The sequence below is a fragment of the Oncorhynchus mykiss genome, chromosome 3 (genome assembly GCF_057628025.1).
Source record: "Oncorhynchus mykiss isolate SJ-2025 chromosome 3, ASM5762802v1, whole genome shotgun sequence".
Classification (NCBI taxonomy): domain Eukaryota; kingdom Metazoa; phylum Chordata; class Actinopteri; order Salmoniformes; family Salmonidae; genus Oncorhynchus; species Oncorhynchus mykiss.
In genome coordinates, this window is record NC_143024.1 from 62232055 (window position 1) to 62254244 (window position 22190).

A 22190-nucleotide genomic window follows, 5' to 3' on the forward strand; every position below is an offset into this window, starting at 1 on the left:
AAGTCAAGTCTACTTTGCCATATTTATTAGGCCGTCCAATGTTGTTCTCTCTCACACACACACACACACACACACAGAGAGAGAGAGGCCCACACATAGAAACAGACACAGAGAGCGAGAGGAGGTTGTTGCAAGGTGAGAGGTGTATTTTTGTCCACAACAGTGCAGCAGCCAACAGTTTGTTTTGCCCTGGGTGTTGTGTGTGTGGTTATAGCCACATGACCCTTCATGGCCTATAGTAATCCCTGGGTGTTGAGTGATGCCTCATCCTGTCATGCACACACGCAGACACACACACACACACACACACACACACACACACACACACACACACACACACACACACACACACACACTGGGCTGTCAGCGCTGCAGGGGACTCTTATTAGGCAGATAATAATGTTTCCGTATTCAGCTGTAACCTCACCTGACCATCGCCCGACCCACACAGCCCAGTGGGGATTCTCCTGGGTCTCTGTCTTATAGTGGGACACTTCTGCCCTGTCATACGTATCCTTACCTGACCCCATCCCTCCCTCCACTCCAGAGGAGGCCTGTGATTTGCAGAGCCAACAGAAACAGGAGAGCAGACTAAGGGAAAGCTAATGGAGTGGAAATGCTGAGAGGGCTACAAGATACTCAATCGGGCAGTATTTCTGTAAATAGTTAGACAAAATGCCCAGTTCGATGTAATATACTGTAGTATACTAGTAGTATTTCTGTTATAGCTGGTAGTATCTATTATTCATACTGTTTACAGGTAGAATCCGATGCGGCCAAGGCCGGGGGCGTTTCTTGACTGTGTTCCCTGACCCTGGAGAAGTGAACAGATGAGTTCCGACACGGCTCTGTTTTTCTCTCCATCCCTAGGAGGCAGACAGCTGGGAAATCATTGAGGGACTGAGAATCGGCCAGAGCAACGTCCAGAGGCCAGATAAACACGAGGGCTTCATGCTGAAGAAGCGAAAATGGCCGCTGAAAGGCTGGCACAAGGTAGGGCTTAACGACCGAGTGGGACACAAAACTGTTTACTTGTTTTCATCGATTTCCTTGTTTGCGAAACCCTTCAGAAAAGTCACCAAACACAATTCTCAAAAGGACATATATTTCTAGAGACAAGTGCTGCTAGTCACCAACTCAATGTTTTGTTGTTGTTGTTTTTCCAAAGCGTTTTTTTGTCCTGGACAATGGGATGCTGAAGTACTCCAAGTCGCCCATTGATGTGAGTAACCCTGACTAGTAGCCACGGGGCAGAGACCAAGGGCAGCCTCGCTTGGCATGGCTGTGGCACCATGGTGACTCAGCAGAAACACCCCCAGGGTCACTCTGCCCATTGTGTTTCAGCTGCCCAAGTCAGCCTGCAGGAAATCTTCCAAATTACTGGCTAAACTGCTGCGTCCACACTAATCAGATGTGTACAAAGGGCCCTTCCTTTCACAGGGCTTCCTGGAAGCAGCCATGTTCTTGTCAGCCTTGATCTCTTTGAACCGAACTGGCAAACTAGCCTCAATGCATGATGTTGCGTAATAGTGCTGAATCACATGATGATTACTTTTGAATAAGACTTTAGAGACAAGTAGGTCTGTAGCTTTCCATCGTGATGCTCTTTTCTTTTTCTTCACCTTAAGATTCCATTTATTTACACAGCAACAATGAGTGATCACACCTGCTTACATGACATACGTTGACTTCTGTTAAACTCTCTTCTCTAAGATTCAGAAAGCCAAACTGCATGGCTGCATTGATGTGGGTCTGTCAGTCATGTCCATCAAGAAGAGGGCCCGCCGCATTGACTTGGACACAGAGGAGCATATCTACCACCTCAAAGTAAGCTTCATTGTGACCGAGATAGAAATGATGGATGATATAGGCTAAGTTAGGAAGGGGACAATTTCTACACTGAGCAAAAATGTAACCATTTCAAAGATTTTGCTGTTTTACAGTTCATATAAGGAAATCAGTCGATTGAAATAAATTAAATCTATGGATTTCACATGACTGGGCAGGGGCCACCCACTTGGGAGCCAGGCCCACCTAGTGGGGAACCAGGCCCAGCCAATCAGAGTTTTCCCCACAAAAGGACTTTAACTTTACAAAGGATAAAATGCTCACTAACAAGGATGGAACATCTGAGAAAAGTAAGCTTTTTGTCCATATGGAACATTTCTGGGATATTTTATTTCAGCTCATGAAACATGATACCAACACTTAACATGTTGCATTTATATTTTTGATCAATGTATGTAAAAGATATGGACACCTCTTCAAATTAGTGGATTCGGCTATTTCAGCCACACCCGTTGCTGACAAGTGTATAAAATCGAGCACACAGCCATGCAATCTCCATAGACAAATATTAACAGTAGAATGGCCTTATTGAAGAGCTCAGTGATTTTCAATGTGGCACCGTCATCGGATGCCACCTTTCCAAGGTGTGTCAAATTTCTGCACTATGTAAGTGCACACAAGCCTAAGATCACCATGCGCAATGCCAAGCGCCGGCTGGAGTGGTGTAAAGCTCGCCGCCATTGGACCCTGGAACAGTGGAAACGCCTTCTCTGGAGTGATGAATCACGCTTCCCCATCTGGCAGTCTGACGGACGAATCTGGTTTTGGCGGATGCCAGAAGAACGCTACCTGTCCAAATGCAGAGTGCCAACGGTAAAGTTTGGTGGAGGAGAAATAATGGTCTGGGACTGTTTTTCATGGTTCGGGCTAGGCCCCTTAGTTCCAGTGAAGGGAAATGTTAACGCTACAGCATACAATGACATTTTAGACGATTCTGTGCATCCAGCAGTTTGGGAAAGGCCCTTTCTTGTTTCAGCATGACAATGCCCCCGTACGTACACAAAGCGAGGTTCATACACAAATGGTTTGTCGAGATCGGTGTAGAAGAACTTGACTGCAAAGAGCCCTGACCTCAACCCCATCGAACTCCTTGGGGATGAATTGAAACGCAGACTGCGAGCCAGGCCTAATCGCCGAACATCAGTGCCCGTCCTCACTAATGCTCTTGTGACTGAATGGAAGCAATTCCTTGCAGCAATGTTCCAACATCTAGTGGAAAGCCTTCCCATAAGAGTGTAGGCTATTATAGCAGCAAAGGGGGGGGACCATATTAATGGCCATGATTCTGGAATGAAATGTTCGACGAGCAGGTGTCCACATACTTTTGGTCATGTAGTCTAGGTAGAGTAGCCTACATAAGCATTTCACTGTTGGTCAACACCTGTTGTTTACGAAGCATGTGACAAATAACATTAGATTGGATTTACTGTGTCATCACTCTGCATTTGCATTATTCAAAGACTATGCCCTTTCCTCTCCTTCTCACATCTCTTCTATTCCTTTCCCCTCTTCTCTTCTCTCTTCCCAGGTCAAGTCTCCAGACATCTTTGACTCCTGGGTGGTCAAGCTGCGCCACCACCGTCTCTACCGGCAGAACGAGATTGTCCGCTCCCCCCGAGACGCCACCATAAGGACGTTCCCTCCCCCTGCCACCACCGAGTCCCCCATCCCACACCCCCACCCTCAGCCAGCCCCCACCCCCATTGCGGGACAACATGACGTAAAGGTGGGCCTCTCTTCCCTGGCGGTTACCTCGGCACAGTTGTTCTCTGCTGTGGTAAGCTGAACTTTTACGTCTGTCTGACTCAGGTTGGCTTTACATGGTGGTAGTGGCCCTCATACAACGCTGTTAACGTTTCAATATACAGCCACTCAACATTTTCATTTGTGACGGGGTTCTAACAACCCTGCTCGGTTACCGAGCTAATTATAAGACTAATGGCACTGAATCCCCCAGGGAGGGGAGAGTCTCTGGCAGACTCAGGTTATTAGGACTCATCAAACAAACCTGTATTCAGAGCAGCTGGGCCTGGGTCTCGGCCTGCGCGCTACGGGCTCTTACTGATCAGCACTCTCACAGGACGTGAGTCAATAAAGATCTGTGGCTTTGAAGTGGTGAGGATGCAGAAAATCTTTACTGTTCTGAGTAGGAAGTCTTTGGTGATTTGGACATGCTATATCTCCTGTCCTTTGCTTCACAGTTACTATACTAATTTATCTTAGAAAGCTAGAATTCTATTCTAATTTCTCTTAGAAAGAATGATTTCTCTTAGAATTTCTTTTAGAAAGCATGAATTCTGTTAGAATGTGTCTCGGAAAGCAGGAAACGTACATGTTTCTCTCACATCTGGTGCGTGTTATTCAGAAGGTACATACTGTATGTCTGAGGTGTGTTTACTAACCCAACCCCCTGTGTCTCTATCCCTGTCCTCCAGCAGCCCAAACCCACCACCCTTCCATCATGGCAGTCCCCCCCAGTCCCTAGCAGCAGCAGCCTGCCGGCCTCCTACAGTAACGGACAGAGCAAAGTGGCCGCATGGCTTCAGGAGTCGGAGGAGATGGACAAGTGTACAGAGGGTAAGTGCTCTCTTCCTACCATCACTGCTGTGAAACATCCATCTATTATATCGGGATGATAAGGATCAGCAATATATTTCCCTTTCCCTGCCAACATTGAAAGATTTACTGTATTATTCATTTGATGGGATATTCTCCTCATGCCCATGTCTGATTTACAATAGCTCCTGATAGTAGCAACTAGGGTTGCAAAAGGAGGGTACATTACTGGAAACGTTCAAAGTTTACCAGTAAACTACCAGAATTTTTGAATCTTTCAAGGATTTTATGTAGTCTATCAATACGTCTAGTGGCCCTTTTGGGTAATTCAGATTATCACAGGCGTCTAATTATCTCTGGCCCCCTCTCTGGCTTTACAAACATGTCAAATGTATGAAAGAATTCCGATTTTCAAATAAAAAAAGAGAATATCAAAGCTGTAAAACATAAATATTAACCATCAACTTAATGAACGCCATTTAGTGTTTAATATAAGGGATTCAGCGTTAAATATCCTTATTTTTCTTTTACACTATTATTTATTTGACTATGTCAATATGTATTTGTTGTCTATGTTGTGTAAAAAGTCAATAATTGGACGAGTTGCAGAAGTAATTGAAAATAATGCCATTGTTGATTAGATTATTTGGCTGTTTTCTCTTGAACCATATGGTCGATCGACTGGAAACTCATGGACAATACTAATACTGTATATTCATTGAAAAAAAATACAGTCATTGAAGTATAAATGACAAAAGTTACGATAGATTGCCATAGACTTGCTGTTAATTACCAAAATGACTGAAGATTCCGGTAACATTAGTAAATTACCGATACCTTTTGCAACCCTAGTAGCAACTGCCTGTCATATTATTCCACTTTGTTACTTAAACTAATGAGGATATTTGTTTTTCCATAATGGTTCTCTCATTTGTTAAACACAGCAGTGGTGGAAAAAACGATGAGTCACGTTGTGTCAGACGTGGTCTTCCAGTGTGTGACACATTGCCTTGTGTTGCTTCTTCCCAGAGCTCGCCCGCTGCCAGTCCAGCCTGATAGAGCTGAGCAAGTTACTGCAGAGCCTGGAGATCTTACAGAGGACCCAGTCGGCTCCTAATTTCACTGACATGCAGGTAACACACACACAGACAGACACACACACACAGACACACACGCACATAGCAAGAAGTAGGGAGAGTTTAATCTTAGCACAGCATTGGCTGAGTGTGGTGTGGGGGGGTAGGGGTGGCTGTTAATCTAATGGATGGAGGTGTGTATCTCTGGGCCTCATGGTCAGGCTGTGTGAGGCCCAATCCGTTTCCAACACAGCCTTCATCTCTGTCACTGTACATCGACACACTCTAATAGACTCACATAATTCATTGTTGCTTTCCAATCGATGTATAACAAATTGCATTTGATTAAGAGCATACATCAACGTTTGAATGTTTGCCATTTGCTTTGAATCGTTACATTTCATTAAGAGAAAGAATTTTTCATTAAGATAAAGTTATTTTTTTACTCAATTGTGTGGAGACGATCCCATCCTCAATTTCATAGCTAACAATGTGTGGGTTGCCTACCGGGTGGCGCAGTGGTTAAAGGCGCTGTACTGCAGCGCCAGCTGTGCCACCAGAGACTCTGGGTTCGCGCCCAGGCCCTGTCGTAACCGGCCGCGACCGGGAGGTCCGTGGGGCGACGCACAATTGGCCTAGCGTCGTCCGGGTTAGGGAGGGCTTGGCCGGTAGGGAAATCCTTGTCTCATCGCACACCAGCGACTCCTGTGGCGGGCCGGGTGCAGTGCGCGCTAACCAAGGTTGCCAGGTGCACGGTGTTTCCTCCGACACATTGGTGCGGCTGGCTTCCGGGTTGGATGGCGCTGTGTTAAGAAGCAGTGCGGCTTGGTTGGGTTGTGTATCGGAGGATGCATGACTTTCAACCTTCGTCTCTCCCGAGCCCGTACGGGAGTTGTAGCGATGAGATAAGATAGTAGCTACTAACAATTGGATACCACGAAATTGGGGAGAAAATTGGGTAAAAAAAAAACACAACAAAAAAAACAACAATGTGTAGTTAACTGTCATTGCTGCTACGTTTTCTGGCATCATTGCTGCTATGTTATCCGGCATCATTGCTGCTATGTTATCTGGCACCATTGCTCCTATGTTATCTGGCACCATTGCTCCTATGTTATCTGGCATCATTGCTCCTATGTTGTCTGGCATCATTGCTTCTCTCTTAGTGATGATGCAACCTTTGCTTGTCTTATTAACCACCTCTCACATATTCTGATCCGTGTTTGTTATGTAGAGCAATTGTGTAGACATGTCAAAGAAAGACAAGCGCATGAACAGAAGATGGAGAACAAAAAGTGTCGGCAAAGATGCAAAATTGCAGCTTCAGGTACCTCTTATTTCTTAGATATCCAGTCTCTCTCTTTTTCTGTCTCACGCACACACATAGCTCTTTGGAATTGTTTCTGGTTTAGTAGCCTCCATACAAAATGCCCCAGACGCATTCAAGGCAGTCTTTCTGTGTCCGAACGCCCTCATTGTGCAGCCGTCTGCTTTTTTCTTATATTGACTAAATTCCCCTATTTACTTTTAACACTCTCTACTGCTTTGGGAAAAGGCTAGTCATGCTTTGAATTCATATAACGCTCCGTTTTTTAAAACTGGTCCAATGGCCGATTTGCAACAACAGGCCGTTTAAAAGCCTTTTCCTTCATGATACTGAGTTCTTATCACTACGGGTGTTCTGGTAGATTATGTAGCCCAGAACCAACCGTTTCCTCACCAGCGGCCCTCTGGGATACGTAGTGTTGATGAACGAGTGAGTCATCAGTCCAGGAGAAACAAGGGGAAAGGCTTTTTCCTTGTTTTATGGTTTATTTATAGCTGAGGAACATGAAAAGAACATTGGTTGGAACAAAGCCTCTGATTCAACTGTGCCTCACTGTCTCCAATGACTTGGCAGACTTGGTGTGATTTATAGAGGGATGTAAACAAACATACAAGTGTGCGTATCTATCTATTATTTACTATCAGTCTGTGTGCTCAAATATTTAGCTGAAGAGACAGCAGAAGGGTGTTATATAAGGAGCCAGAACTTGAGCTTAATCTGGACCCATTCAGTCCTTTCTGTAGACACATAACTTGGCCCACATTCCCACCACCTACAGGGCCTTCAGAAAGTATTCATACCCGTTGACTTATTCCACATTTTGTTGTGTTACAGCCTGAATTCAAAATGGATGAAATAAAAACAATTCTCATCAATCTGGCCTTGTGTTTTAGGTTGTTGTCCTGCTGAAAGGTGAATTTGTCTTACAGTGTCTGTTGGAAAGCAGACAACCAGGTTTTCCTCTGGGATTTTCCCTATGCTTGTAGCTGTATTCCATTTCTTTTTATCCTATAAAACTCCCTAGGCCATGCCAATGACAAGCATTACACATAACTTGATGTAGCCACCACCATGGTTGAAAATATGAAGAGTGGTACTCAGTGATGTGTTGTGTTGGATTTGACCCAAACATAACGCATTGTTTTCAGGACAAAAAAATGTATTTGGCACATTTTTTGCAGTATTACTTTAGTGACTTGTTCCAAACAGGATGCATGTTTTGGAATATTTGTTATTCTGTACAGGCTTCTTTTCACTCTGTCATTTAGGTTAATATTGTGGAGTAACTACAATGTTGTTGATCAGTTTTCTCATATCACAACCATTAACCTCTGTAACTGTTTTTAATATCACCATTGGCCTCATGGTGAAATCCATGAGCAGTTTCCTTCCTCTCTGGCAACTGAGTTAGGAAGGACGCCTGTATATTTGTATTGACAGGGTGTATTGACACACCATCCAACTTCACCATAATAACTTCACTATGCTCAAAAGGGATATTAATCATCTGCTTTTTTATCTGCCAATCGGTGCCCGTCTTTGCCAGGCATTGAAAAACTTCCCTGGTCTTTGTGGTTGAATCTGTGGTTGAAATGCACTACTTGGTTGAGGGACCTTACAGATAATTGTATGTGTGGGGTACAGAGATGAGGTAGTTATTCTATAATCACGTTTACCACTATTATTGAACACGAAATGGGTCCATGTAACTTATTATGTGACTTGTTAAGCACATTGTTACTCCTGAACTTGTTTAGGCTTGAATAACAAAGGGGTTGAATACTTATTGACTCGAGACATTTCATCTTTTAATCTTTTATTAATAAAAACATTTAAAAAATCTACAAACCACTTGGTCATTATGGGGTATTGTGTATAGATCAGTGACACAATCTCAGTGTAATCCGTTTTTTATTCCGACAGTAACACAACAAAATGTGGGGAAAGTAATGGGGTCTGAATACTTTCTGAGGGCACTGTAAGTCTTCCAGGTGGTACTTACAGCGCCCCCCACTTCCCTCCTCCCTCTCAGGTCCCATCTCTCCCTGTGAGTGCCAGCATGTCTCCAGTTCGCCTCCACTCCTCAAACCCCAACCTGAGTGCTGAGCTGGTGGACATCCAGACCCCTGCCTCTCGCCTGGCTCCTGACAACATAGAGTGTGGAGGCGACTACATCAAACTGCAGGAGGACTTCTGCCTCATCGCTCAGAAAGGTGACACACACACATACACCGACAGACCGACAGACAGACAGACAGACGCAGACACACATACAGGCTGCTGCACTGAATATAAAAGTAATGTTAGACCAGACTGTCTATAAGTATGGGTCGCGACCCACTTTGGACCTGTTAATGGTGGGTCGCGACTTGTCAGAGTAAATGTATCATTATTTCATGAGTGACTCATTGATTTGGCCAAGTGCAACTGCGCTCTCTGCCTAGCAGCTGTGTCTGCACAGTTTGGCCACTGCGCGAGTGGGAGGGAGATGTGCTTCGTGGTTCTTTTTTTCTGCAGTTTTTGTGACGATCCCTCGGCGACCCACACACTGCGGCGCTGTCGTTCAGCAGCAGACGATGCGCTGTGAGCCACTGGCTCCGCATTCCGACGCACCTCTGTCATCCAATGGACTCTCACGCTAGCCACAAGTTCTGACTGAACTCAGTCGTCACGAAACGCGAATACAGCGATGAGTTTCTCTCTCGTGGTTTGATACAAACTTTGAGAAATAACTAGGAGCGCCCACCATGTGTTTTGTGGGGGGAATTGCTTTGGTTATGAGTGTCTCAAAAGGAAACAAATTTAAAAACAACACGTCCTGACCAAACAGCATGACGGTAAACCCAGGGACCCCTTGGAAAGACAGGGCAGTGGACGTCAGCTAGCAAGGCATTGTTGTCATTTTATTACAGGTGTTGATGATAAGCAGAAATAATAATAATATCTCACAGTAGCCGATGTGAGTTTCTTTCAAACAATCACCTTCTACCGTTAGCCAAAGCAAGCCAGCTAGCTACTGATAGTGCAACCCTAAAAATGATCGGGCCTACTGTACATATCACTGTAGAAATGGTTGAAAACAAGTCTAGATTGGAACTGTTGCAGTTAAAATGTAAGTCCTCATTTTTATTCTGAACTGGAATAAACTGATTGAAGCAAGATGCTTTTTTTGGCAAACACTCACAAGGGTCTGGGTTGCTCATCTACAGCAGGAAGCAGTGGGTTTTTAATGGGGAACAATAAACATTCATATTTATATGGGTATTTAATTGTTATTTGTTTTTGTCTATATTGCATTTGTTTTAGGCATAAGGGCAATGGAATGTACCCATATTTACAAATAGTTGCATGTTTTTCATAAGCTTGGGTCCCAGGAAAACACAGAAATCCTAATTTGGGTCATAGACTGAAAAAGTTTAAGAAACCCTGTTTTAGACTATTGGAAAACATTTGACACCAACCAACAGATTTATTTACACTTCACGTGGCTTTACACTAGACCATAGCACTAAAATAAAGAGAAAGCGACACTGAAGAGTTGGAACTAGAGGGTGTGTTTTAAAGGGATTTCTGGTTCTTTGCAGTCCACTCTCTGCTAAAGTCTGCGTTCAACACAGTGGCCATAGAGAAGGAGAAGATCAAAACGATGTTATCAGACCAGGATCAGTCATCAGGGCAGTCTGTCCAGCTCGTCACCCTCAGGAAGTCTCTGTCACAGGTGAGACATGTAGGTGTTCTATAAGAAATGTACTACAGTACCCAGAATTCCCCTGCACTGGGAACTGTCATTATAAATGGTTAATATTGTTGTTTTTTGTCAGAATTCACTGCGTCACTTCAAATATTCAGTGCAGCACATATTTTGTTCATGCAATGGATGGAGAGATGAGGTGTTTTGAAAGAATGATATGGCTTTCTTCATTTGTTTTACTAGACACACTGCTTTTGTTGTCTGTTTCTATGAGAATGGATCCATTTGTATATTGTCACATAGTGAGACTGAGCTAATAACTCGTCGTGGAAAGCAGAGCAGCCGTTGCTGATTCAATCGCTTTCATCTCTTTCTGAGACGTGAAACGTGGAGACGTGGAAAAAGAGGACAGCTTAGTTAAACAACTGCTGTTATCTTTTCTTCCCAAATAATTGGAAAGTAATATTAACTGTGCCTCTCAAGTCCATTAAGTTGACTCCTTCGGGTTGCCAATGATTTCATTGGAGCGCGCTCTGTGTTGACATGTCAAATTATTTCTTTTTTTTCGAAATGTGTCAACCGTTTATCTACTGTTTTAATTGGGAGTTTTCGTAATAGTGCAGGTCAAGGGTATCAGGCCATGGCGTGTGTGTAGAGTCATGGTATGGCTACAGAGAGGGTTGTCGGGATGTCAACTTAACATGCCCTTTGCAGCTAAGGGTAGTCAGGGTAGCTGATGTACTATACTCTCCTTAGGGACCTGTTAGGTAGGTTTGATTGGAGATATTACAGTTTAGACCAATACAGACCATAACTGCAGCAGTAAAAATCTGTAGAACCATAGGTGATATTATAACTGTATAACATGACATTATAATCATTGTCACAAAATATGTCCATAGTGTGCCAGTACATACAGTATAAGCCTCCGATTTGTCTGTGTTAATGAATGTAGAGCTGCACGACATAGATCCAGTTTTAATGCTTATCTTTTTAGTTCTCTATTCCACTCTGTATTTTCTCATCTAGCTGACAGATTAGTGATGGATCATTATTTCTTTCAGGCCCTGTCCCAAAACGCCGAGCTTAAAACCCGACTGGGCCGCATCCACTCTGAGTCGGTCCTGTCTGAACAAACAGTCAGTGTGAACATCATTCCCAGTTCTGACGAGGTAGCTACATCTTCAACCAGATAAACTTGTCTGAAGTTTTTCTATTCCCCAAAACCAATGTCCTCGACTTGCATAAAACCTGCCATGGCAGTGCTGAATGTGCTTACAGCAGCCATCCGATAGCTGCCAGGTGAGGTCAGGGAGAATAGCGTGATCTTGTATGCTGTTTTTCCACCTCTGTGGTGATACACAGGCATTATAGAGCTGGCCATGTAGCCTTAGTTAACTGGAAAACATTGTGGAATCTCTGCTTACTGCATTTGCCAATTACACTATTGATTCCTGTCCTTAAAGAAGGATGGTGCTTCCAGTATATCTTGGCAGGTGAGCTTACTGATCATTAAGTTATGCTGACCCTGACGTCAAGGTCAATGGGAAAATGACTAATCAGAAATCATTGTGACCTCAGTCCTTTCAGAAATATAGGATGAATAAAGACCCCCATTACACATTGCAGTTCTGTCATTTCCCTCTCCCAATTAACTTCAAATAAGTTAGTTGTGTTTCACTGTGTTTTCTTACAGGCTGGTGAGCAGATGGGAATCCCTCTGACACAACAGACGTCCAATGAGAGCAGGCTGTCCATGTCCGAGTCTGTGTCCGAGTTCTTCGACGCCCAGGAAGTGCTTCTGTCTGCCAGCTCGTCGGAGAACGAGGTGAGAGTGGAGCGTTGAGAGGGGGGATGGCAGCAGGACCACGGGGAGCAGATTGAAGAGGAAGGGGGAGGGTGAAAACATGTCAAAGAGCTGGGAGCTCAGATAAAGCATGGCCGATGGCCGAGTGGAGCTGGAGTTCGTCAGCGATTCACGAGAAGAGTGTGAAGGACAGAGATAACACAACGGAAAGTCAAACAAAGCCACACTGGAGGGGGGCTCTCCAGTCTCCATTCTATTATCCTGCTGCTTAAATCTTTCAACTGGGTCCAGTCATGTCCAAAAGCACGGTAGCATTTCTCATGCCACCGTCCCCTGTGATTTCCCACCTCCAGGTTTTCAATGATAAGCCCTTCTTTATGGATTTGACATGGTTCATCCTCTAGACTGATGGTTTGTGTCCGTTCCTAAGCCACAAAGATGGCCTTTCTCACTCACTGCCATGAATACCAAGCACCAGTCAATATGGCCTCATAAAAGCCAGCAGGACTGGCTTGCTGCTCCCCAGGTATGCAAACCCAGTGCTGCTAGCTAGAGTCCCACTGAAGGATTACTCACCAAGGATATCCCATCACTAGTCTAAGGCCAAATCCTCTGCCTCAGGTGCCAGGCCCTATTCAAACCAGCAGAATGCTGTTGGCCAAAAAAGCTCTTCCAGCAGCTGACTGTACTGCAATAGAGGCCATTACTGCCAGCCACAATCTGCTGTTCTCTGGCACCGTCAATGAGTTCATTGTATGTTACTATATATAAAGTGCATGGAAATGCTGCAGTGTCTCATCTTTTGATTACTGCAGAGCGAGAGAGAGAAAGCCAGTGCTGACTGCAGTTTGCTAGCCACTGGCAAACTGTTGTGTGTGTGTGTGTGTGTGTGTGTGTGTGTGTGTGTGTGTGTGTGTGTGTGTGTGTGTGTGTGTGTGTGTGTGTGTGTGTGTGTGTGTGTGTGTGTGTGTGTGTGTGTGTGTGTGTGTGTGTGTGTGTGTGTTATTGACTAGGCTCTCTGGGTGTGTGTACTGTACTGACTCAGTGGCTCTTTTGTCCCCCGCTCCCTCCAGGCCTCAGACGATGAGTCATACGTCAGCGATGTGAGCGATAACATTTCAGAGGACAATGCCAGCGTGACCGATAACGTCTCCAGACAAAGTAGGTCCCCCCTCTGCAGCGGCCTCTCCTTCCATTAGAGCAGGGGGGCTAATGTAATAGAGGTGGTGGTGAACCCCCTGCCCCCACCACCACCTCCCCCCTCTCCCACTGCGATGGCCAGGTCATTTATCAGTGAGGCAGGGATTGACCTTGCAGGGCTCACAGTGTGCCAAGAGCGGCACTCAGGGTTTATGAAAGCTGTCAGGGGAAAGTGAAGCAGGGCCTCCCTCTCCTCTGCACAGGCACTCTATCTTCTATTCTCGCCATTCATCCTTTGACTATGTTTCAGTCATGAACTACCTGTGGCTATTATGAAATGCAAGGACTAGGATTTGACGACGCCTGGTTCAGACAGTCGTGAGTCCTCGAGGATGCTTCGTGACAGTATTGTACTTTCCTATTTGTTTTTCAGTGCTGAACGGAGACCTGGCAGGAAGTGCCTTCCGTAACGGGCGGCGCCCGTCCCTCCCCGCCCCCTCGCCGGACTGCAGCAACATCAACCTGTGGAACATCCTGAGGAACAACATAGGGAAGGACCTGTCCAAGGTGTCCATGCCCGTGGAACTCAACGAGCCCCTCAACACCCTGCAGCACATGTGTGAGGAGCTGGAGTACACTGAGCTATTGGACAGAGCTGCCGATACGGAGGACCCCTACGAACGCATGGTACGGCCCCAAACACCCACCCCTCTGAGTACCAACACGTGGTACAACTGAAATGCTCACCCCCCTGAGAACCAGTGCATGGTACGGCCCAAATGCTCACCTCTCTGAGTCCTAGAACTGTATGGATGCACTTAGAAAAGCCAAGTATAACTCTGCATTCTCTACCACCACAAGGTATGACCTAATCTTACATTACTGGAACTCTTAGTGATGATGTGACCCACTAAACCAGCTAACAGACCCCAGAAGACATACCGGAGAGGCTCATTAGATGACGGAAAACCTCTTCGGGTTAAGATGGGAGTTCATCAGCACAAGCAACTATATACATTCCCGGTCTCTACCATCACTAGCCCATACTGGGTGAGTCCAGTCCATGGCATGTGCGCTGGCGTGGCGTTGGCAGTGCCATGCCCAAAGTAAACAGTCTGAACAACAGCCCTGGCCTCTTCCAGAGACATCACGCTTCGCTGCAGCTGTCGACCTTGTTCAATCTCACATCTGTCATTCTCCTGTCTGTGTTACCATAACAGGACGGTGTGTGAATACTAACGTTGCACTTGCGAGACAAGTATGAAAATAATGATATTTTACTGGGAGGTTGTAAACCAGTATGTACCAGGGGTTTAAATGGCATTTAGATCATTTATTCATGTATTATTTTAGGCACAAATGATTCGTTCGTCACTTTGATCAAACAAAGAGAACTTCTGTTTCAGTGTAACGCCACTGGCAGTATTGATGGAAAGCGTTGTGTATGTTTTGCGTTGTTAGCGTTCATTGTGTTGCCGTTTCTCTGCTACAGGCCATTATGGCGGCGTTCGTCATCTCAGGATACTCCTCCACGTACTACAGAGCGGGAAGCAAGCCATTCAACCCTTTACTGGGAGAGACGTATGAATGTATCCGTGAGGACAAGGGCATGTGTTTTATCGCTGAGCAGGTAGGTACTCGGAACACATTCATCACAGAGTTGCGCGGGGCCGTATGTATCAAGCGTCTCAGTAGTCGATATGGGATCAGTTTAGCCTTTTACATAATGTGTCGGTAATCCTGTCTAGCTTTTTAGAATTTTTCTTTTTTATCTATCGCGTACTGTACACCCTACTGTACTGCCTACTTATTGAGAAAAAAATAGTATAAAAAAAAAATATATATATATATAATATTGAGTTGTACCCCCTTTTGCCATCAGATCAGCCTCAATTCTTTGGGGCATGGACTCTACAAGTTGTCGAAAGCGTTCCACAGGGATGCAGGCCCATGTTGACTCCAATGCTTCCCAACAGTTGTATCAAGTTAGCTGCATGCCCTTTAGGTGGTGGACCATTCTTGATACACAAAGGAAAGTGTTGAGTGTGAAAAACCCAGCAGCGTTGCAGTTATTGACACAAACCAGTGCGCCTTGTACCTACCACCAGACCTAGTTCAAAGGCACTTAAATATTATGTCTTGCCCACTCACCCTCTGAATGGCACACATACACAATCCATGTCTCAATTGTCTCAAGGCTTACAAATCCTTCTTTAACCTGTCTCCTCTCCTTCATCTACACTGGTTGAAGTGGATTTAACAAGTGACATCAACAAGGGATCCTAGCTTTCACCTGGATTCACCTGGTCAGTCTATGTCATGGAAAGAGCAGGTGTTCTTAATATTTTGTCCACTTGGTTTAAATATTTGTTTTAACCCCCCCCCCCCACACACACACTCACTAGAAAGACAAGACGGGTTGCCTCCCACAATGTTCCCTAGGTCTGGGTTTTCCAAGACCAGGTCAAATGTGCCAGTTCTCTCATGTACTGGAGTCTGTAAGATCAATTTAATAGTAGCATGAGCTGCAGTATTGTATTGCACTGTGCTGCAGACTGACAGACCTGTCAGGTTTGGTGGCTTTCGGCGTGCTTAAACAAAGACTGTGTCCCCCAGTCGGCTAACAGTGCCTTGAAAGGTATGATGGTAACTCTATTTTGTTCCCCGTGGTCTGACTGAACCTAGTCTGCACTTAGCCTAAGTGCTGGTGTCAGCTGTTACCAGGTACCCAGTCTGCATGATAGTCACAATATAAGGACTCACCTTCTTGTATCTTGACCTAAAATAAATTCCTCTACGAGGCAACAATCTAGCAATATTGCCACTGATAAGACGTGTGACGTTTGATTATCTCTTGAAGGTGAGCCACCATCCACCAATCTCAGCTTGTCACGCTGATTCCAACAAGTTCACCTTCTGGCAAGGTAGGTTATCTGTTGAATTACAGTGTCACACACGTTGTGCACTTCCTCAATGGGGTCATTGTTTCCTTTTTTCTAATTCTGCCAATTTTCTTCTCAGATGTCAGATGGAAAAACAAATTCTGGGGGAAATCCATGGAAATCCTCCCCATTGGCACAGTCAATGTTATGCTACCAAGGTAATCCATCTTTGGCCCTATTCTTCAGCTAAACACACACACACACACACAGTCACTCTCTGTTTAACATCCTTTAGATGTTCCTTTGGGATGGACCTTCTGGCAGGCCAAACTAAATGTCTCCACGGGCCCAGTTTGGTCCCCACTGTCATTCGCTATAGGAGCCACCTAAATAACTCCATAACAGTGGCCTTACCTACTTAGAGCCATCAGGCCTCTGCCAGCCTCCCCTTGCCACAGCCATCACTTCACCCTGTGGAGTGGGCTCTATGCTGGGTCCTGGGAAGCTTTAAGGACCTACTGTACTCCCTACTGAAGTTCCCTTGACTGGGTTAGGGAGGAGTGAGATGGGCTGTGCTCTATTTCCCATCCTGTGAGAAATGAATCAGAAAGGCAGAGGAGCAGGAAGGGGGGTGTGGGGGGGGGGGTGCTGCTGAATAAGCACATAGATTATAGGAGATTGCAAGCGTCTCTGCCTCGACCGAAAATGAGATTGCACAGGTACCCACAAGCCCCCGCTGTTTTGTTTATGAGACTTGTGATTATGTTGCCCAGTAAACATCTCAGAGACACAGACCGACTTAATAACTATCCTTGTCTGTGATTACTGTAGATATCCTGAGAGTGTTTCAAGCTTTTCACGCTAATCGCTATTGTGCCGTTCAGCTTTGGGGACCACTATGAGTGGAACAAGGTCACCACCTGCGTGCACAACATCCTAAGCGGCAGAAGGTGGATCGAACACTACGGGGAGATCACCATTAGGAACACCAAAAGCAGTGCCTGTATCTGCAAGCTCACTTTCGTCAAGGTAAGACATCGGTGAACTCAGCTGTGAATATGACCAGTACAAACACTCAGAAGTCCAAAGGCAATTATGTGCTGAGAAACGACCATCCCTGTGAAAGCGTTTATCCCATTACCATAGCTGTCTCTTTTATTTGGAATTGTAATTCTTGTCTACTTGTTACCTTTCAGGTGGGGGATGAATGCTATTTATCTTGCGGTCACAATGTTACTGTTACCATTTTATTTTGCAGGGAAATTACTGGAGTTCTAATGTCAATGAGGTTCAAGGGATCGTGATGGACCAAGAGGGGAAGGTAGTGCATCGGCTGTTCGGAAAATGGCATGAGGGCCTTTACTGTGGAGTCCCGCCCTCTGCCAAATGCATCTGGAGGACAGGTAACCACGTTAATCATACTGTTGCTAAACAGAATGCTTTGAACTGTTTTAAAAAAATTGGATATCTCCTTTCATTAAGCAGATAACAGCATTAAATTAGAACATATGCTACTAGTACATGAGACCATAATATGGGAACAAAGAAAGTGTTGACAATGGTGTCAATAGTCCAGACAATTCGACAACAAAAAAAGGACTTGAAACGGATTCTTGATTCTTGTGTTCTTCCCTCAGGCTCCATGCCCACCGATTACGAGCTGTATTATGGCTTCACCAGGTTTGCCATTGAGCTCAATGAGCTTTGCCCTGAGATGCAAGATCTGCTACCACCCACAGATGCCCGCTTCAGACCCGATCAGAGGTAGAGTCAAGACAGCCGTCACACTTCCAGCTACTGTGAAGGTTGTTGTAAATGCCCAGACGGTATGAGAAATGCACTGTGTGCTACTGCTGCCACCTGCTGAGAGAACGTGGTACAGTAGCATTATCGTGCAGATCTGACTGTACTGGACGAGTGAACCATTGCAGCTTTACTCCGATCTACATTTTCAGAATTGATTTGTGAAGCTATAAAAAGGGCTTAAAAACGAGTTTTGAAATCAGAAGTAAGACACCGGTCAAATAGTATTTGTACGGGTAAATATGTCGATAAGCTTTGTGTATTTCTCTGCTGATTGACACTTGACAGTGTATTTGAGTGATAGTGATGTTGTTTCTCTACATTAGGCACCTGGAGGAGGGCAATGTGGAAATGGCTGCCTCAGAGAAGCAGCGTATCGAAGACCTGCAACGCACCAGAAGGAAGTGGCAAGAGGAGAATGACATAAAGCACGAGCCACGCTTCTTCAAGTAAGTACAGAGGCTAGGGGGTAATTTAACAATGACGTAAAGTATAAGCCAGGCTAGCTTAATGGGGGAAGAACGAGGGGTAGATTGGGGAATGGATCCCCAAGATTGACAGCAATACATTCTGGCTGTTCCTCCTACACTTGTGTGGCCGAGTTGTCATTATCCATTCCACTCATGACATTTAACTCCCTGACGATTTAATTGATTGCCCGTCTCTTTACTCCCAGGAAAGTGGTTGATGCCAATCATAGGGAGCGCTGGGTCACCAACAACACCTACTGGGAGCTTCGCAAATCCCCCGGCTTCATCAACATGGAAAACCCTAATCTATGGTAGCATATGGATCGCTATACAGACCATATCATCACCGCTGACAGAGGCTTTTTCCTATGCACAATACGGTTTTCAAATGAACCTCTCATTGACAAGATGACAGTGTGGAAGGATACAAAAGACTTCAGAGCTGAGAGATGAGTTGGACCATCCGTCACCCTGTTTGGCACTGCAGCCAACCAGTCACCCATCCAAGTATCCTCTTGGATCCCCCCCATTTGAGCTTGCTGCAGAGGCTGGGTTGTCAGGGCAACAATCTTACCACGTAGATCTATCCTAAGCTGTTTTGACTTCAGAGTATGTCCTTGCCTTAAAAAGTCACCTATCCACACCACACATTTTAAAGCTTTTAGTGAAACCCACTTGAGTTCTGAAAGCAGTTTGATTTAGACTAGTGTTTGGATTAGGCTTTTGATTACCTATTACTGTATGTATCATGCATGTTTAGAGTGCAGCTTTCATTGGCATATGCTATATAGACTATAACAAAAATAAAATTGAAAAAAGTCTGATATTTTTGCAAAAATATCGTCAACTCATAGAATTTAGTGAAAATGTAACTATTATACAATATTGGCAAGATTGCTCTTATTTTTGGATCGGCCTTTTTGTATTAGTTGAATCTGTATCGTAGCTGTATTCTCTCTTGGGACACATTTTTGTTTTTGCAGTTCATTTGTTTTAGTCACTGGTATTGATGGACGTTGCTGTATCCTGAGAGGTTTCCTCAGCAACTCCAAAAAGACAAACCCCTTGAGCGGAGACTTTTAGTTCCAGTTTGCCTGGAAGAGGAGCATCATTACAAGCCCAACTGCTGATGCGTAAGCACTGACCTGAGAAACAACTTCCTTTTTGACCCTTCATGTCACTCACCACAACTGTTATTGCAAACCACATGTATAGACTTTACTTCTTCCCCTTTACAGCTCACATTCAAACTAGTTTTAATAGTTTAAGTTAAAAAAATAAAAGTTTTAAAAAGTCATTATAAATATAATTGTAATGTTCTTTAATTTCCTGTACTACAATTTCTGTGTTTTTTGCTGTTTGCAGTTTAGCCTGTAGTATAACTGAAAGGACATGTGTAATACTAACACTCAGGACGTCTCATGATGATCTGAAGAGATTCCTACCCAGAACGGTTGGCCTTGTGCCATACCCTTCTGAGGAATCAATTTAAAACCTGGTCACTTATCTGGATACATGGTTACACGAATCATCTTTGATTCTGTCCATATATAGTGAGGGAGCCAGTGGGCTCGTCAAATGTATTTCCGTTCCACTTGAGTCCGGTCTCGCGTTACTTTCCTGACCAAGCCACTAACTGAAATGTCATAGTGAAAGTGGAGTCCTCCTGTGGCAGTATAGAGGTCAATGTGTCCTCTACTGGGAACCACATGACTCATGACCATTCGACCGTCACAACTACACCAGACTGACTACCCCCACTTATACAATTAGTGTTTTATGAAACACTAGAGCCACCTACTGTCAGTTCTTTGAAAACACTTTACATGAATTCATATGTATGTGGAAATCTGTTATGTAGAGGCCAAGGGCTTGAGTAAGTCAAACAACTTTTATTACGTTGTTTTAGAATGTTCAGAACTTTCTGCTTTTGCAAATGGCAGAATGTGGATGTTAAAGCCAAAGACCAACATTTTAATAAATAAAAATAAACTTGTTCAAGTTCTGTGGTTTTAATTAGGTAGTTACGACACAGCTAATGCTATTTATTATATTTGAATATCCTTTAAACATGTGTCCAGTTCCTAGAGAGTTTATCCTTTACACCAACCAATACAATTGAAACAGTTTAGATCTTTTACTGCCAAACATTTCAGCTTTAATGTATATTTGATGTTCCCCTCCCTCTGTCACTGTGTTAAAGTCAATACACTATGGTGACATTTTTTACATTACCACAGAATCTGTAGTGAACAACATTTTTACATTGGGATTATATTTACTTGTTCTTTGAATTGTTTTGTCCAGAATGAAGCCTGAAATCGAAACAGGAAAAGTGTTTTTATGTAAGAAATATGTTGAATTTAAATGTTCAATTGTAAAGAAAACTATTATTTTGTGTGCAATATCCTGTGCAGTACTGCAGATTAGATCCCAAAAATTATAGATATGTATTCAGAAATCAATTGTCAGTGTCAATTCCACTTTCTGTGCCTTAATACATTTTTATTAACGCGTCTCACACAATACTGATAAGAAACCCCATACAAGCCAGATAAGAAAACCATTTAAAATCCAATAAACTACTTTCCCCACAGAGTATTATGTACTAAATAACGACGGTCAGGGAATGAAAATGTTCTGAATGCGTTACATTACACCAAGGAGGGAATGTTGTGGTCTGAGATCTTGTTAAGAGGGAGGGAGAATGGGAGACTGTGGTCACACTCAATTGACATTACCCATAAATAATCTAGAAATTCCTTATTTTCTGTGTAGCCACCCCCACTCATTTGTGATCACTGTTATTGGCAGTGCACTACATGTAAACAGCGGAATATTCCTATCTCTTTTGGATTAGATTTATGCAAAGGCTACACCATCCACTCTAACACCAGTACTTTGTTCATAAGGACATTTGAGGATAATGTACTTTGTAAAGTTTTAGTTCTAGATTAATACATTGTTTTCAGAGAGACCAGGAAAAAAAAATAAGAGACTTGTTTCATCAGAGTAGAACAGCTAGACCTGAGTAATTCATCAGTTACAATGTTTATATCTGCATGTTTAAATGACATAGCCTGCCAATGAATGTTGCAAATGCCTTACGAAATATTTTATTTTCTCAATTGGGCTTTTTCTTTTGAATTTTGGACTGACTTGTACCACTACGCACTGTGTCAGCTGAATTCTATCTATTTTCTAATGGGTACCTTCTAAAGTGCAATTGTCAAAGTACATATCTTTCCATGACCACTGTACACTGCTGCTACATAGTGCTTGTTCTAATAAAAATACATAAAACTCAGTGGCGTCTGTGACACAAACTGTTTATCACTGTTTACCAAATCCAGCCATGCATTAGGTATGGTAGTGTCATGGTAAGTACCTAATAGTGTATTAACACCATCGTACTCCTGCACAGTAGATGGCAGTAAAGGACCGTGTGGGCCTTTGCCAGTGAATCAAAGACAAGTGAAGGAATTCTTGCACCGGGTTGAGATAATATTTTGGGACTGCCTTGGCTATTTAGTTGTTTTTCCTGTCAGCTCTGCCGCTACCATGTTGACCCAGACCAAGAGACTAGAGAA

General features: G+C 44.0%; 1 protein-coding gene across 41 annotated transcripts in view; it reads left to right on the forward strand.

The window, feature by feature from the left end:
• The window catches only part of LOC110520140 (oxysterol-binding protein-related protein 6), a 62015-nt gene extending 40108 nt beyond the window's left edge, over window positions 1–21907 (forward strand). For 2 of the 41 annotated variants that reach the window (XM_090229817.1, XM_090229819.1), the window contains exons 3-23: window positions 871–993; window positions 1169–1222; window positions 1714–1827; window positions 3377–3574; window positions 4284–4425; window positions 5434–5537; window positions 6715–6807; window positions 8840–9020; window positions 10392–10525; window positions 11563–11670; window positions 12195–12326; window positions 13379–13466; window positions 13879–14132; window positions 14938–15075; window positions 16306–16369; window positions 16467–16545; window positions 17212–17356; window positions 17586–17730; window positions 17965–18091; window positions 18457–18579; window positions 18807–21907. In XM_090229817.1, coding sequence (XP_090085943.1) covers window positions 871–993; window positions 1169–1222; window positions 1714–1827; window positions 3377–3574; window positions 4284–4425; window positions 5434–5537; window positions 6715–6807; window positions 8840–9020; window positions 10392–10525; window positions 11563–11670; window positions 12195–12326; window positions 13379–13466; window positions 13879–14132; window positions 14938–15075; window positions 16306–16369; window positions 16467–16545; window positions 17212–17356; window positions 17586–17730; window positions 17965–18091; window positions 18457–18579; window positions 18807–18915 — 2655 coding nt within the window. In that variant the 3' untranslated portion in view covers window positions 18916–21907. Of the gene's footprint in view, window positions 1–870; window positions 994–1168; window positions 1223–1713; window positions 1828–3376; window positions 3626–4283; window positions 4426–5433; window positions 5538–6714; window positions 6808–8839; window positions 9021–10391; window positions 10535–11562; window positions 11671–12194; window positions 12327–13378; window positions 13467–13878; window positions 14133–14937; window positions 15076–16305; window positions 16370–16466; window positions 16546–17211; window positions 17357–17585; window positions 17731–17964; window positions 18092–18456; window positions 18580–18806 lie in introns of all 41 variants that reach the window. The other 39 variants (XM_036974479.2, XM_036974480.2, XM_021597229.3 and 36 more) reach the window with 23 other exon arrangements.
• The last annotated feature ends 283 nt before the right edge of the window (window positions 21908–22190 follow it).